Here is a 16,838-nt window from a genome sequence, read left to right on the forward strand (position 1 = left end):
CAAAAAGAACAGGAGTACTTGTGGCACCTTAGAGACTAACACATTTATTTGAGCATAAGCTTTCGTGGGCTACAGTTGCATCCGAAGAAGTGGGTTTTAGCCCACGAAAGCTTATGCTCAAATAAATGTGTTAGTCTCTAAGGTGCCACAAGTACTCCTGTTCTTTTTGTTTATTTTTGTATTACAGTTATACAAAGCCCTAACTGAGAACTAGCCCCATTGTACTAGGATGTTGTACATGAACACAGCAAGAGACTGAAGAAGTTAGATAAGGCAGACACAGGGTGGGAGGGGAAACTGAGGCAAGAGAGGAGACGTGACTTGCCCAATACTTCTGCCTTCCAAAAATTATATAACCAATGTCCTATCCTGTGTTAATAGTAACAAATTCTTACAAAGAAACCACTCACAGTATTTAATTTACATTTAATCTTTTAGGTCGTTACCTTTTTTTATCCGTTCGCATGTTAGTCAATTTGGACAATAGGTTCTTTGTTTCTGGCTGATATTTGCTTTCTGGCTCCCATGTGCTAGCACGATGCCACAATGTTTGGGTTGCAGACGCTGCAGCGGGAATGCTTAAATCAAAACTCTTCTCAATGGATTTTTTTTTATATTAATTTTTATTGAAGTATTTCACTAAGTGAGCATGTTTCTTGGGGACTTTCTCCCATTTCTTTTTTTATTTATTATTATTATTATTATTTACATTTTTGTATCTATTAGGCTGTTGAGAGGTTTCTTTCTTCCTCCCTTTAATAAATTGTGCTTTGATGTTAAAAAAGGTGCTTTTCTGGTTTATGGGCTAGCAAAATCATTTGCAAAAAAGGGAAAATGTATGAGGCTAAAACTCTTCCACATTTTGATGTCAAATTTTCAGACCCGGGTGCCTTAAAATGAGGTACCCAGATCCCTATTTAGACCATAGTTCTGCAATTGACAATGTGTGGGCAGATTGCTTCATCTGCATGGAACTCTGCAGAAGACAGGGATCTGTCCGCATGTAAATTACAGGATTGGGGCCTTGAATGCATGGATAAGTCTTAACCTACCTTGCATTGAAATTGAAGGGAGTCCAGTATCTCTGAAATCAGGCCACTTATTTTGCTACCCAAGACCCTGATCCTGCAAAGAAGTAAGCACATGCTTAATTTTATGCTCTGTCAGTAGCCCCATTGAAGCCAGCTGCCATTGGGCTATGTTGCCTAGTGAGAACTTGAAATACTTAGAATCTGTTCCTGGCTCTACCAGTGGCCTGCTGGGTGACCTTGGGGAAGTCACATCGTCTCCCTGTGCCTCAGTTTCCCCATCTGTTGCTTGGGGATAATGGTACTGACCTCTTTTGTAAAGCACTTCGAGATCCGTGGATGAAAAGCACTATAGAAGAGCTGAGTAGTAGTAGTATTTACAGGACTGGGGTGCTAAAATAGAGATGGAGATGCCTAGCTTTAGGTACACATATTTGAAAATATTGGTCTGTTGTAGTTAGACGACTTAGTGCTCGTTTAATTATTTCCTGTTGTCAGCCATGCTGCTTTGTTCCCAAAAAGGAACGGTTTGCTTGTAATCAATCTTTATGTATTCTTAAGGCATGGCTTTATGCCCAGAAAGCAGTTTTTGCTTTCTGTAAACTTTGTTAACCAGTTATTTGCCAAAGTAGCGCTATCCTGCTGCAAGTGTACTTAGGACCCGTACCTGTGAAAGTCCATCCTTTACAAAATTACTATCCCAAATCCAAATGGCCAGGTTGTGACCCTATGCCAGATTGCTTTGACTAATGCTTGGCTAATGGGCTCCTCTCTGGCTCCCCAAACTATATTGACTAAAAGCGTAGCTAATTGTGTTGACTACATTCATGGTTCATTATTAAAAACGTTCAAGAGACCAAATCACCAAACGTAGGCAAACGTATTGTCTACAGATAAAACGGTACAATACAAAAAGCAGACGTACCCTCCGCCTGCGAAGCAATTCTTATCTTGCAGCATGTTCCCCTGACCCAAAAGGCATGCTTCTGAAATGTGCATTTAAACTACCTATATTTATAGTATGGTTTTACAAGTTATGTCACTAAAACCCAACCCACCAATATGTAGCAGTTCCTTAACTGGTGGTTTTATTCTGTATTTTTCTTATCTTCATTTTGAATGCTACATTCCGAAGCAGTTGCCTGTGTCGGTACCTGTACTAAGCTATAGAACAAATTGTGTCCTGACCTTGGCAGATTTCATACTTGCTAGCTCCAAAGCTGACTTCAGCTTTGCAAAATGCTCTGGGATATTTAGCATAAGTGAATAAGAGTAAGCAGAAGACCATTCAAATATGTGCTGACATATTACATCGGTAATGTAATGTGTAATACAGATTCATATAGTGTGTGAGACCTATAACAAATACATATTGGCTAACAGATTAAAACAATTCCTACCAGTGTTAGATTGCCGTGGCACTTTCCCCCAAGTCTAAATGTTGCGTTGAAAATCTCAAGAATCCCTTTATAGAGCTGTTTCTGAGATGCTGTATTTCAGGCAGAGTTTTATTGACATTTGGAGGAATGTCAGATATGCTCCAGCTGGGACCGCGAGGAGTGAGTTGGATGCAGCCGTCACTGTGTGAAATGTTATAGCCGGGGTTATGCAGGAGGTCAGATTAGATGATCGTAAAGGTCCTTCTAGCCTTGAAATCTGACTCTTAAGTCTCTAGTATGCATGATTTGGGGCATTGTCTAGGCCCAGGGCCCTGGTACTCTCTGGGAACACGGGTAAAACACAAGTGCCATTTAGCGTGGAATAATAGGTTCCCCGGCATAGTTGCTTTTACTGGGATCTTAGAAAGGAGGTGACATACCCAGCTGCTTGGGAGAGGCCTGAGAAATGCCGTGAAAGACACTAAACACTGAGAATTTAAGCCGTAGCGCTTTACGGATATTCAGAGCGACATTTTTGCAGAAGCAGCAACGGGGGGGAGAACTTAAATCTTTCCCTTATAGGCAAGATCATCTGGGTGATGATCCAGTTATAATCCTTTTCCCCAGACTAACCTCTATCCACCGAACTGCCCTATTGGAGATGCTCAGCAGATGGTCCGGGAAGATTCAGTAGTGGGATTACTGGCCTGCTCAGGAGCGGAGCTGCACTGTATGTCAGTTTTATCTCCTTGTGCGCTGAGGGCTCTGCTGGTGGGTTTAGCTTCAGTGGTGGTGATGTTTTTCATGCAAATGCTGGATGATGATCTCTGGACTCCTAGGAATCGATATGAAGGGATTGAATATTTTGTGATTTGCATTGCAGGTGTGTGATGAGCCGCAGGAGAGGAAAGATGGTCCATTGGGTAGGGTGCTAGCCTGGGACTTGATTTGGGTTTGAACCCCGACTCCGCCACAGACTTCCTGTGTAGCCTCTCTGGGCCTCACTTCCCCTTCTGTACAATGGGAATCCCTGCCCTGCCCTGCCTCACAGAGGTGGGGGAGAATCATTATGTTAGAACGTGAGGCACTCAGCTATTAGGTAATGGGAGCCATATACGTACCTGTGCACTGAGCAGGACCCCAGTGTGCTAAGCACAGTACTAACGTATTATAGTAGCACTAGAGATCAGGGCCCCCACACGCCAGGTGCTGTACATTCACACAGCGAGAGACTGCCCAAGAGGCCATAGAGTCTCAAGAGACAAAAGGTGGGTGGGGAAACTGAGGCAGGGAGGGGGACGTGACTTGCCCAAAGTCACCGGCAGAGCTGGGAATAGAACCTGGGTCTCCGGTCTCCCAGTCCAATGCTCTGTCCACTAGGTATTCCCGGCATCTCCAAATATATGGCTTAAACTAACGGACGAGACTAAGGAATCTCTCCAAGCTTGTCTAAGTTCTTCCATGGTCCTGTCTCTATAGTATCTGAGCATCTCACATACATAAATGGGGTTGCTCTGCTAACGCTCCCTGTGCGCTAAGAAAGTATTTTCCCTATTTGTGCAGAGGGGGAACTGAGGCACAGAGAGACCCAGGGCCATATTTTCAGAGACACTGAGCACCTGCAGCTCCCCTTAACTGCAGCTAGCTCAGCATATCTGAGAATCGAGGCCTACGGTGATTTGCCCAAGATCATGCATGCAGTCAGAGACGGAGCTGGGAGCCCCCGCTCCCAATTCCGACAAATCTACAGCCTGATTCTGCAGTCTTGTGCTGTACAGATACCTTGGCAGGGACTGTGAATTCTTCACCTTGTTTTCATTTTAAATGTTTTATTTCTGGGAGCAATTATGCAGCCTTGTGCAAGCGCGCCTTGCTTGTCAGCTCAATAAGGACAAAGAACATATGTTAGATCGTGGGCTGCTTGCATGTATCTTCCACAGTGTAGTGTGTGTATAGTGTCGCAGTTGCGATTTGCAAGGTGTTGGGACAGCTGTCCTGTCTGTGTGTGTGTTGTGGGGGAAGAAGGGAATAACAGAAGGCGTTGTTGTCTGTATGATAGTAAAAACATAACGGGGCTTTTGCTTAAACCAGTGTTTTCCAAAATGAGAGCACAAAGGAGACTCTGGGTGTGTGTGTGTATGGACGGACCTCTCCGTTGTTCTCCAGGGTCTCAACTTTTCTTTTCTTTTCTTTTTGTTTAAAGTAAGTCTCTAGTTTTTAGACTTGAGAGGGAAACCTTCAAGGTGTGAACTGAGTGTAACCGATGGGAAGATGCCTGCCTGAATTTGCAGAGAGGCTGAAACCATTGCTCAGATGTGCGAATTGTCCATCCAGTGGGGGCTGACTCAGATGTCAATGGTCATGTGTGAGAAAGAAGAGGAAGGACCGTATGAAGATTTATGCCAGTGGTTCCCCAGGGGGGACTTGAGAGGGTTGCAAGTAGGATGCGATTGGTTTCATTTCCTTGTTTGGGGCGTGGGAAGGACTCAGTTTTCAAAAGTTTGGGAAATGCTGGGTTCAACCCCAGGGTCTCAACCTGTGTGGCCCAACAAGTTAGAATAGGGGGTGATCACCCTATCTTTTTGTGGCTAGATGGGGGAGGGTAGTCCTGAAAATTTTGTTACAGAGGGGAAAGGGTTTGTGTGTGTGTGTGTGTGTGTGTGTGTGTGTGTGTGTGTGTGTGTGTGTGAAACTTTTATTTCTTTTGTAACAGAGCAACTGTATGTTAAAGGACGAGACCCATGGATATTTTTAAAAATCATTTTGAGTGAGTACGCCCTTGTGCCAGATTCTGTGAGCAAATGGGATTTGTTTCCACACAGAGGCCAGGCAGGGGTGGAATCCGGGGCCCTAAGCTTGGAACTTACAAGGTGTGTGTGCGGGAGAGAAAGTTTCAGAAAGTGATCAGCCTGTGGGAACAGGGGCTTAGAATGGAAACTCTTATGCTGCATTAACTCTGGGCACCGGTGCAGAGCATTCACGCGGCGATACCATGTGCTTCCCATGGCTGGCTGGCAGTGAGCCCTTGTTACTGTTTGAGGAAGCAGGATTCTGTCTTCTTACTGGGGAGGCAGCTTGGAATTACCCACGCGGGAATCTGACCTGGGCACTGGGGTTAACACCCTGGGCCCCATGGCCCCAAATAACCATGTTCTGTTTTAATGGTATCTCAGTAGCCCATTGCTGAGACCCGCTAAGACACGGCCTCCTTGTGCTAGGCGCTGCCTGTTCATGTTGCGAGAAACTGTCCCTGCCCCCAAAGAGTTTGTGCTCCAAATAAACAAGGCCAGGGAAGGTTTATTCATCTCCTGGCCTGGCGGGGTGAAGCGCCTAGCCCAGGTCTCCTGCATCCCCTTTCAGTGCCCCGGCCACAGGACCTTCCCTCCACTTTTCAAGCCCTTTGTGGGTGTTAGAAAAAGAGGCTGCGATGCCCCATTGATGCTAGAGAAGAAGCCTGAATCTCTTTGCCCTTCTGTCCAGCTCTGCTCCCTGATTGCTTTCCAAAACACCAGCAGGTGCCGTCAGCAGCGGGAACAAATGGGACTTGGAGGGAGTTCAGAGCCAAGCCGCCAATGCAACGATTAAGGGGCTGGTGGGATTGACTTAAGGGGGGAGGGGAGATTATCCCCTACCGGTGCCTGGCTTTGGAGGAGTGCAAACACCAAGAAGGGGTGAGTGCTTTGGGGTGCGTAACCCGTAGGAGGGATGGGATGGAACTCACAAAGGGGAGTGTCGGTTAAGGTCTGTTAAGCTGTGAAGTTGTATCCCAAGGGACGGGGTGGCGTCTCTTAAGAGCTAGGAGAATATCGTAAAGGGGAAACTTGCTCTTCTTGTTTTTGACTCTGTATTCTGGGACGTATGGGGGCACTATTGTACATGCCCTGAAGAGCTTACCATCTACATAGGCAAAGCATAAGGAGAAACCGAGGCACGGATTGGGGACGTGACTTGCCCAAGGCCATACAGTGAGTCAGTGGCAGAGCCGGGGATAGAGCCCAGGTCTCCCCCATCTCAGTCCATCCTCCTGCCTGTGGGGCTTCCCTCTCTTTGTCCTGCCCTTATGTTCCCAGGGGTTGGCTTTGGTTGGTGGAGCCAAGCATGGGCTAGGACGCAGCACGGGGCAGGCTCCCTGCCTCTGTACTCTGGGTGCCGTTGGCTGGAGACGCAGTTTCCTGGTAGAGATTGGCGTCTCCATGTGAGAGCGAGGAGGGCGTGGGAGGGAAAAGTCAATTGTAACGATATTGGAGCTGAATTACAAAAAGAATAAACTCTTCTCCTCAGGGCTTTGGGCGCATTGGCTGCTGGGTTTTTTTTTTTTCCTCTCTGTGCGGTAGACGAGCTGCAGAACAATTGATTTCTTAGCCGAGGAGTTAGCCTTTCCCCTCGAGAGGTCTCCGGTTTCCTCTCGTGGGGGATCTGCGGCCCAGTCTTGCCCATCTCCGGCTAAGACCATCTCCCAGGCAGCGAGCCAGAGAGCAAATTCAGAGGCTCGAGCCTCCGTGTGTGGGGAGTTAGTGTGATTGCTTGTGCTTGACGGTCTACTTGCAACCGCCACTCAGGGCCACTGTAGGGGTCCCTTATACAATCCCCCTCTTCACCATAATGACCTCCACCTTCCTGGCCTTAGTGCGCCGTTGGCCTCCCTCTGAAGCATTAGGTGTTGGCCACAGGATTTGGCCAGGCCATTTCATGGACAGCAAAATGTCCATTCCAGGCGATCTCTTCCTGCCTGAGCAGCGCATGGGTGGCTCTATAGATTGCAGGCCTGCAGTGTCTGAGAGCAGGGCAGTGCTGTGTGTACAGATGGGAAACTGAGGCATGGATCTAAATGACTCTCTCGAGGTCACCCAGGGCCTCTGTGGCAGAGCTGGCATCCCAGAGTAGCAACTGAACTGCTGGGCAGCCCTTCCTCTCGGTGGTGCTTCGGGTGGTGAGATTTCTCCGGGTGCCTCCTCGTCTCTCACGCCAGCTGGTGCCCTCTTGTCTGTGTCTTTGCAGCTCCCCTCTGAACGCTGCCCTCCGTGGACGCTGCTGCTTTTCCCACCAGGGCTGCTAGTCCCAAGAGCCCGCACCCACCTGTGCTTTGAGATCGAGGCAAGCCATGGCTCTGACCCAGAGGGACTCCGCCCCCCGCATCCTGCTGGCTGAGGAGAAGTTGCTCCAGAGAAAAGTACGGGGTCCCTTGGAGGGAGGGTACCCCAGTAGGGGCACTGCTCTCCCTGCCAGGGCGGGAGGGAGCTGTAACCCAGAGGAGGGGGATAAAGGACACTGAGTGTCACTCCCGTGTATCCAGATGGGACTGGCACTTGGGATCTATTCAGATCATAGAATATCAGGGTTGGAAGGGACCTCAGGAGGTATCTAGTCTAACCCCCTGCTCAAAGCAGGGCCAATCCCCTGACAGATTTTTGCCCCAGTTCCCTAACTGGCCCTATCAAGGATTGAACTCTCAACCCTGGGTTTAGCAGGCCAATGCTCAAACCACTGAGCTATCAGTGGGAGTTGGAGCAGGAATGATCCTAGGGGCTGCAAAGGCTCCAGAGCCTGCGGTGAGCGTCTGTGTTATTGCAAGAAGCACCACATGACAGCGAGTGCTGAAAGCTTTCGGTCTCACTGGCTGGATGGGTCCTCAGTCCAAGGCTCATTCTGTTGCAGATGAGGGCTGAGATTTTCTATGTTGCCTAAGGGGTTTAGCGTCCACGTTCCCATTCAAACAAAGGGGAATTGAATATCCAAATCCACTTGGCTTGGCAAGCCTCATACTTCACACCTAACAACCAGGGTGAGTGGGATCCTCTGAGACCAAAGAGGGGGCAGCAGGCCTGCTGGGACCCTGCCAGGGAATGAATTTCCCTGGGCCAGGCCATTTCCACCCAGAGGGGACAGACGAGTTGTCCCACAGCGTCCTGCGGCAGGGAGCCTAGAGTGCCGCCGAGGGTGCCGGCTGCTAGGACCCATGGGCTATCTCCCCAGAAGTCTTTGTGGCTGGGTGCAGCACCAGCAGGGGAGGGATAGCTCAGTGGTTTGAGCATTGGCCTGCTAAACCCAGGGTTGTGAATTCAATCCTTGAGGGAGCCATTTAGGGATCTGGGGTAAAAAAAAAACAGTGCTTGGTCCCCCTAGTAAAAGCAGGGGGCTGGACTCGATGACCTTTCAGGGTCCCTTCCAGTTCTATGAGACAGGCATATCTCCATATATCATGGACAGGAAACGTGCCCGCAGCACACGGAACCCAACTGCAGCTCTGCAGTGGGGTTGCGATCTCTCAAGATCGGGGGGTAGCCAGGTGACTCCCCCATGATCAAAGCTAGGCGGCAGTGAAGACCCAGCCAAAGTGATTTAGGAACCTGTCTCCTGGAAAGGCGATGGGGCTGCAAGCTTTTATTTCCCGTGCTGGGGTTTTGGGTGGGCGGGAGTTTGGGAGAAACAGGCTTTGTTTCCTCTCTTCCTCAGATGAAGACCTGGCCTTCGGGCTTTGAGGTGAAGCTGGAGATCATCACCCCTTTTCTGGGCAAGTACCGCCCGTTTGTGGGGCGCTGCTGTCAGACCTGCACCCCGAAGAGCTGGGTAAGGAGGGGAGATCGGAAGAGGGAGGGATCAGCCTGGTGGTGGTTGGTGGCTTCTGCTTTCACAAGGGCTTTCATAAGGGCTTACCCCTAGAGTTGGTCCCTCCTGGGCAGGGCCATCTTGTGCCATCGCTACACAGAAGCCTCCAGTCTCTGGGTCTTCCCAGCTGCCACCTTTCACCAGCACCAAAGCAGATTCTGGCCTCTGGGCAGCACCTGGCGCTGCCGGCAGCTGCAGGGCAAAGAGAGAAGGAACTCGCCCTCCCAACGCTGGCAGGGATGGAGGGTTCCTGGGTTATCCTTGGCAGAGGAGTGAATTCCCAGGGGAGAAGGGAGGGCCCTGCTATTCAGGGTGTGTTTCTACTAACGGCCGTGCCTCTGACTGCTTTCAGCAATCCTCCTTCCACAAGCACCTTCCCTCCCTGGGCTTTCACAATGTTCTCCAGGTGACCGAGGAAGACACCAGGTGAGTGTTAGAGGGGTCTGGGGAAGGGGTGCAGGGTAGGAGAGGGTTGGAATGGGGTGATTTTCTGGGCATCACTCTTCTCATGTTATCTCCACGCTGGAGATGTGGCCTGAGCCCAGTCCTGGCAGCCAGGACTCCTGGGTTCTATCCCCAGCCCTGCACGAACTCGCCGGAGGATCCAGGGCTGGTCGCTTCTCCCGCCGAACAAAAGCAAGAATAATATTCATTTCTCTACCTCACAGGAGTGATGGGAGGATTCATAAATTAGCCTCACTTGCTAATTAGTCTAATAACAAATCGCTTTAAGGATTATTTGTAAAGCCTTTTGAAAGCTGCAGGCCCATCAAGACTAAGTGTTATTAACAGCGGAGAGGAGAGTATTTGATTCATTCCCATCCGCCCACCCACCCCAATTTCATGTAACAGCCGCAGCAAAAGGGGACTAGAGATTCAACCGAGAGTAGTTAGTTGTTACCAAAACGTGTAGATTCCCACTCTGGTGTGGAAGGTTGTATTCAGAGATCAGAGTTTTCATTCTGTTCCCTTCCCTGGGACTGGCGGTGGTGAAGCACCGGAATGGGTTACCTAGGGAGGTGGTGGAATCTCCTTCCTTAGAGGTTTTTAAGGTCAGGCTTGACAAAGCCCTGGCTGGGATGATTTAGTTGGGGTTGGTCCTGCTTTGAGCAGGGGGTTGGACTAGATGAACTCCTGAGGTCCCTTCCAACCCTGATATTCTATGATTTGTGAAATGCTTACAAAGCATTTTGGGTAGGGCTGCCCAAGCTGTTTCTAGCCCTGGCAGTTTGTGTGACGGAGGACGTTAAAAACGAGGTGATTCTGGTTCCTTTCCCCTGCACTCTCATGTGCACGCACTTGAGAGTGCAGGGATCTGGACGTACGCACAGTAGCATAGCTAGAGGGGTGCAGGGGAAGCAGTTTGGAAAGGCAGTTGCTTCCCCTGCCTTTTCAAAAGCGGCCAGAGGGGGCGTGGCATGCGGCCCGCAGCGCAGCCCAGCAGCTGCGGCCAGAGGAGCAGGGGGTGCAGGCTGGCGGCCCGCAGCGCGGCTGGCAGCCATGGGGGGCATCCTGCAGCGGGGACCCCCCCACACCCGTCTCTAGACCGCGCCCGGACCCTGCCGCGGGCCGGAATCACAGGGCTTGCTTGTGGCATGAGCCGCAGGGACGGGCGGCCCGGCTGCAGAGCCCAGGCACTGGCCACGGAGTTCTTCAGCTGCTTGATGAGCAGGAGGCCCAGGAGGAAGCGCAGGAGGAAGAAGAGCGCCAGGTAGAGCAGCAAGTTGAACTCCCACCACGCCATGCTGCCGCTGCCAGGGGAACCCGGGCGGGAGGAGGGAAGTTGCTCAGTAGGGGAGTCTCTTCCCCCCCGCACACACGCTGGGGATGCACCGGCAGGGCAGAGCGGGGGCGGGGCGCGACAGGTGGGAGGGTTTCCTGGGCAGGGCTCGGCCCGCTGGCCGGAGGGCGAGCCGCCGAAACACGCCCAGCGCAGAGCGAGTCCTAGCGCGGTAAAGAACAGCTGCCTGGTCAGGGGCCTGCAGGCTGCAGCTCCCCGCCCACCTCGGCGCGTCCGAGCCCCTGGGCAGCGCTCGGTTGCTGCGGGAGCAGGGGCGAAGGCATCCCGGGCTCTCTTCCCCCTCTTCTGGTCATCGTGGTGCAGGGGATGATCAGTGAGGGGCGCAGGCAGGTGTAGCGCACGAGAGGCAGTTCCAGCTCTGACCCTCCCGGACGGACCGACGCTTCGAAACGATCCACTGAAAACAGTCCCGGCTTGCTGCGAAGCCCCCCAGGCGGAGCTGCTGGCTCTGGGGCCATGGAACAAAGGGCAGCCCCAGCCAGGGGTGGGTCAGGGCCGCTGGCTCCGCTCACATGAGGCAACGTCCAGGACAGGGAGAAATCGCTGTGCTGAACCTTCTCAGTGCAGAGCCAGGCTGCAGCTGTCCAGAACAATTTTGCATTGGGAAAGAAAGTCTTCGCAGGCTCATCACTGTCAGCTTTTGGGGAGCGGGTGGGTTGCCCTTTCCGTGAAGCCTTTGGTTTCTGTTTTGGCCCCTCTCATAGACTAGACACTGGACCAGCTGGCCCCCTGAGCTGATCCAGGATAGTTCCTAGATTCTGACCAGAGATGATTTTTCTTCTGGCCTCAGTGTAAAAGGGGCCCTGCTTAGCTTCAAATCTAAAGGGTGGGCATTTAATCACTCCACTGCCCTGATTAAACTGGGATACAGTGAAAATGATTCATAGCCTGAATGGCTCCAGGTGGGCGTGGCCGGAGGAGTGTGTGTGTGTGTGGGGGGGGGGCAGCATGGCGGCCGGAGGGGTGGGCATGGGCGGGGCACGGCAGGGCCGGAGGAGCCATGTGGGGGGAGGGGCGGGGCGGCCGGGGGAGGAGCCCTGGGGGCGCCTTTTTTATGTTTGCTCCCCCTCCTCTTAGAAGCTGGCTATGCCACTGCGAACGTATGTCCAGGTCTTCGGCTGATGTCAGTCATTGGCTTCAATAGAGATTGCTGGAGCTCCCCCGAGTTACACTGGTGGAGGGTTTGTCCCCTGATGTTTAACTCTCCAAATGCTGATTTTGGAGCATGCGGCAGCTCCTGTCAATTTCTGTGGGATCCATGGCCGTTCAGCGCTCTTGCAAATGGGGTCACTGTGCTTCCCGCTACTTGAAACCTCACAGCTCCAGCTTTCAAAAGAGTTTAAATAATTCATCTCGCCTTGTAGCATTTCACGAGTTACGGATGCTAAAACCAGGTGGGCGACGGGAATGCAAGATAGTAACCAGACGTGTATGATGTTTAGTGTCTGATATCTTGTCAGAGCCATGGGCAGGTGAGAAATGGAACCTCTGTCACTGGGATTCCAGTATTTCTAGTGGGGTTCAGTCGTCATTTCTTGCCCTGATGGCTTGCAAAATGTTGGGTATTAACGAAGTCCTTTCGTCTCTTAGCATTCCTTGGTACTGATTGAGGACTGGACGCCTGATTGGAGACCTGATGCCATCAAGAATCTTGCATCAGTCTCGGGTGATGTTAACAGGACACTGGCGTGGGTCTTGGTACAGTGAAGTGCAAAGTTTATATCAGGAACGTTTGCCCTTCATGAGATCCAAAGTGAGAGCGGTGAAATGCCTTTTCTCTCCCCGCCAATGCAGGGACATCCTGGATGTTCTCTTTTCCTAGAAGGAAGCTCCGAGACCTGTGGTTTCATGGTTGAGAGAGAGATCCCTAAATCAATACAGTTTTTAGATGTTTTTAGCATGGGAGCGTCACTTCTGTACATACAAGCACTTGGTTTTTCTCTAGCTCTTTTCCTCCTTAGATCTCAGAGCTTTACCAAGTACCATTAGCCCCATTTTACAGATTGGGAAATTGAGGCGCAGCTGCCACGGTGTCCATAAATGACCAGCAAACTTGGGGCCAGCTCAATTTTTGGGGCCCCCACCTTGAGGCTTGTGAAAGGGGCCTAGTTTTGAGAGGACGGGTGTTTGGCCCTTTGTGAAAGTCAGGCCCAGAAATGAGGAATCTGCAGTCACAAGTTGGTTTTGAAAAACTTGGCTCGAGAGCTGAGCTGATTCAGCAGGCTAGTGGCAGAGCAGAGACTAGAACCCAGGTCTTCTGGTTCCCAGTTCAGCGCGCGATCCACTCAACCATGCTGCAGTAAAAGTTATCTCAGCTATCATTTGGCTGGAGGTGTGGCAAGTACCAGTGCATTACGGATTAAATACTGAGATTAGACTCGTTCCAACACGCGCTGACCTATGTCAGTCATTCCCGGAAGGGAGGACGTCGCAAAGGAGGGATGGGCTTGTTGAAAAAATGAAACACTTGAACAAGGGGACGTGACCAGGGACTGATCCTACACCATTAAGGAAAGGCTCCCAATGGGGAAGCAGTGTTTCCTAGTGGGTAGAGAAGTGGCCTTGGATGCAGGAAACCTTGCTTTGTTTCCAGCTCTGCCACTGGCCTGCTGTGTGATCTTGGGCAAGTCACGTCCCCTTTCGGTGCCTCAGTTTCCCCATGGGGATAATGATTCTGACCTCTTTGAGATCTACATATGAAAAGTGCTATATACAAGTGCTTACAAGTATTAGTAGTACCCTGGAAGGATATACCTGGATTATGGAATGCATGTAACGTATCACATGTCCATGGGTTGCGTAATTACCTAGCGGAGTGTGTCTCTCTCTCTCTAGGTACAGGGGCTGGCTGGTAAGAAGACTCTGTTACTTCCTTGCGATCCTCGAGTGGAAAGTTGATTCTGAGACCCCGCGAGATCTCCAGGAGAGAATCTTCCGCAGCAAAAGGTATCATTCCTCATGTGAGAGCAACCTGAGGTTATTTACCGTACGGGCTGGCACTGGAGTTTTGCTCTTATCTCCCCTCCTTTCTCAGCTGTTCCCTATGCTATTCCAGCCCTATGTTGTTTGGATCCTGCCTCCGGATCTGTGTTGTTCTGACTGCAGCCCTTGTCACCTTCAGAATAAAGTAGAACTGAGTGCAGGCTCCAATGACCTGGGGCTATAAACCTCAGGCCAGGGAGGGCATCTGAGTAAGGACTCCTGGGTTCTATTCCCTATCCAGCAACTTATGCCCTCTCCAGCAGGACGCCAGGGCTGTGCTAACTGTTAGGTGGGGCTGGTTTAAAAAATTTTGATCAACATTTTTTTGGATGGAAAATTGGTTTTTTGATTAACTGAATATTTTTGTGAAAAGTGTCTGCTTTCCTTGGAAAAGTTTTATTTTTGCATCAAAAATCTGGATACTTGAAAATTTGAAATATTTTGCATCTGAAATGTCGCTGTGGTGCCTCATAGGAGTTGTGGTTTGGTTACCTCATACTCCTATCTGCCTCCATGGGACAGGCGCTCCAGCTGGACTTCAACTCCCATGATGCACCATGGCAGTGTGACTGCCAGGATGTCCCGCCTCCAGTCCCCAAGCAGGGACACTGGTGCATCATGGGAAATGTAGTCCAACCAGGGAGCCAGGCCTCTAGAAGAGAATAAGTGTGAGATACCTGAACTGGCCTTTTGTGGGAACTCCAGTCCTTTCTTGACCTCTAGCAGACATGCTGGTATAGACAGGGGCCCCTGCTACTTGTATCCTGCTCAGAGCATCTCTGCTCAACACAGTGGTTCAGATGTTGATGGCTGCCCTGCCCTAGTGCTCTTGCCATATTTAGGCCTGGCAGAATGTGTGTTTTTATTTTTTTATCATTTTGATGGCTAATAGAATGTTTATCTTTAAGCATTTTTTTTTTCAATTTTGGATTGAGTTAAATTTTCCCAGTTGCTGGAGAGAGAGTGCAAGTTGGAGGAAAATCCTCCATGTAGAGAAAGCACCCAAGCCAGGCGACCTAGAGTCTAGTCCTGGCCTCTGTCCTTGAACTGGGCAAGTCACTTCCCTTTGCTTCAGTTTCCCCATCTCAGAAATGGGGAGTCATAGCTCGAAGGGATCAGATACTGCTGTGACGAGCACAGTGTAAGCGCCTGAGTGCGGTAGTGGGGCTATGAACACGGAACAAGAGAGGCATTGTCCACTGTCCAGCATGGCTCACTCTGCTGTTCTACACCCAGCCCGCAGTCTTGGGCTAGTCTCTGTACCCAATAGCTATGCTGGGATGACTCCCATGTGGACACCCTTATTCGAAATACCATGGCCTTGTTTCCGTTCAGCTTATATCACTTTGGGCACATATACGATTTTTCAGTTTTGAGCCCTCCGCTAACCTGAAATAAATCTATTCTGAACGGGCGTGTCCAATCACGGGGCGTTATACTTATAAAGCCAGAAGGGACCGTTGTGATCATCTCGTTTGATCTCCTGTTCAGGGCCGGCTCCAGCTTTTTTGCCGCCCCAAGCGGCGAAGAGGAAAAAAATAAAGCCGCGATCGGCGGCTGCTCTACCATCGCTGCTTCATTCTTCAGCGGCAATTCGGCGGCAGGTCCTTCCCTCCGAGAAGGACTGAGGGACCCGCCGCTGAAGACCCGGACGTGTCACCCCTTTTCATTGGCCGCCCCAAGCACCTGCTTCCTGCACTGGTGCCTGGAGCCGGCCCTGCTCCTGTTTAATACAGGCCAGAGAACTTTTCTGAATTAATTCGTCTTTCATGTGAGCGTATCTTTTAGAAAAAATAGGTATTCAGTTGAAAAATGTCAGCGACGTTTTTCCACCACAAACACTTGATAAGTTGTTCCAGTCGTTAATAACCCTCGCTGTTCAAAACGTACGCCTCCTTTCTAGTCTGAACTTGTGTATGTTCACCTCCCGACCCCTGGTTCTTATTATCTCTGTCTGTTAGGTTGAAGAGTCCTTTATCAAAGGAATGCTGGTACGTTTTCCTGTGTAGACAAGCCCTTGCCCTGTGCCTCTCTTCCCACATGTACAAGAGAGAATTAATGGGCCAGAGTCTCTTCTGGCGTAACATTAGTGGATCTATGCTGTTTTACGCCTACTGAATTTCTGGCCCACTGTTTGTAATGTGTTTTGTGAGCCTCTGATGACAGGCCCTGTAGCAGGGGCAAAAAAAGATTGTGATATCTCAGGAATATTTTCACAAAGGGCCCTCTGTCTATACTGATGTCCTACTCTCATCTGCATTTATTTAGCACTTCTCTGGCATTTCCCCCCCACACTTACTCTGATAAATTACGAGCTGTGAGTTTGTCTTTGATGTCAAGCTGAGAGGTTAGATGACTAAAGCAACGGTGCAGAAGTTGAACTGGTGGGAGCAGTGCACTGGGAAAGGCGTTGTTCTGATGATTCGCTTTTCAGCCCCGAGCTCACAGACAGGGCAGCAGTCCTGTAGACCACAGAGGCACGTGATAAATTGAGTTTATTCAGTGTCCTCTAGAATAGAATCTATCAGTGATGATATCACAGCAGCACCTAGTGGGACTCACTGAGATCCGGACTGCATTGTGCTAGGAGCTGTACAGACACAGAACAGAAAGATGGTCCCTGCCCCAAATTGCTGACAATCTAAGTATAAGACAAGAGACAACAGGTGGAGACAGACGGTCAGGGGAATACAAGGAAACAGAGACATTAGTGGTCAGTCTGATGGGACCATGGTGTGATCATTGTGGTTTGAGCGATTTTCACAGGGATGGTGCTACCTCCCCAGCCAGTAGGTGTATCCCTTCCCCTCGCAGGGTGCCGAATGGGGATGGGGAGCTCCAGATGGAAACAGCTGTCAAGAAGGAAAATGATACTGAGTGTTTAGTAGCAGCAGAACTCCTGGGCACCTGTCAGTTGCAGGCAGGGTGTGGTTAACTCCCTGCTCCAATCTGGCCGCTTAAGACAGCGTTGGGCCCAAGCCTGCTGGATTCAGCGGGGTCCCCACTGACTACCAGGGGTTTTGGATCAGGCCTTTCCGGATG

At 50.5% G+C, this 16,838-nt stretch overlaps 1 protein-coding gene across 5 annotated transcripts in view; it reads left to right on the forward strand.

Moving 5' to 3' along the window:
• GPAT2 (glycerol-3-phosphate acyltransferase 2, mitochondrial) overlaps positions 1–16,838 on the forward strand; it is a gene marked incomplete at its 3' end in the record, with an annotated part of 184,346 nt that overhangs the window by 144,026 nt on the left and 23,482 nt on the right. For 4 of the 5 annotated variants that reach the window (XM_034761708.1, XM_034761709.1, XM_034761712.1 and 1 more), the window contains 4 exon segments: positions 7,406–7,577; positions 8,861–8,974; positions 9,366–9,439; positions 13,650–13,760. In XM_034761708.1, the coding sequence (XP_034617599.1) occupies positions 7,509–7,577; positions 8,861–8,974; positions 9,366–9,439; positions 13,650–13,760 (368 nt within the window). In that variant the 5' untranslated portion in view covers positions 7,406–7,508. 5 annotated transcript variants of the gene reach the window in all.

The sequence above is a fragment of the Trachemys scripta genome, chromosome 2, assembly GCF_013100865.1.
Source record: "Trachemys scripta elegans isolate TJP31775 chromosome 2, CAS_Tse_1.0, whole genome shotgun sequence".
In the NCBI taxonomy this organism is placed as follows: Eukaryota; Metazoa; Chordata; order Testudines; family Emydidae; genus Trachemys; species Trachemys scripta.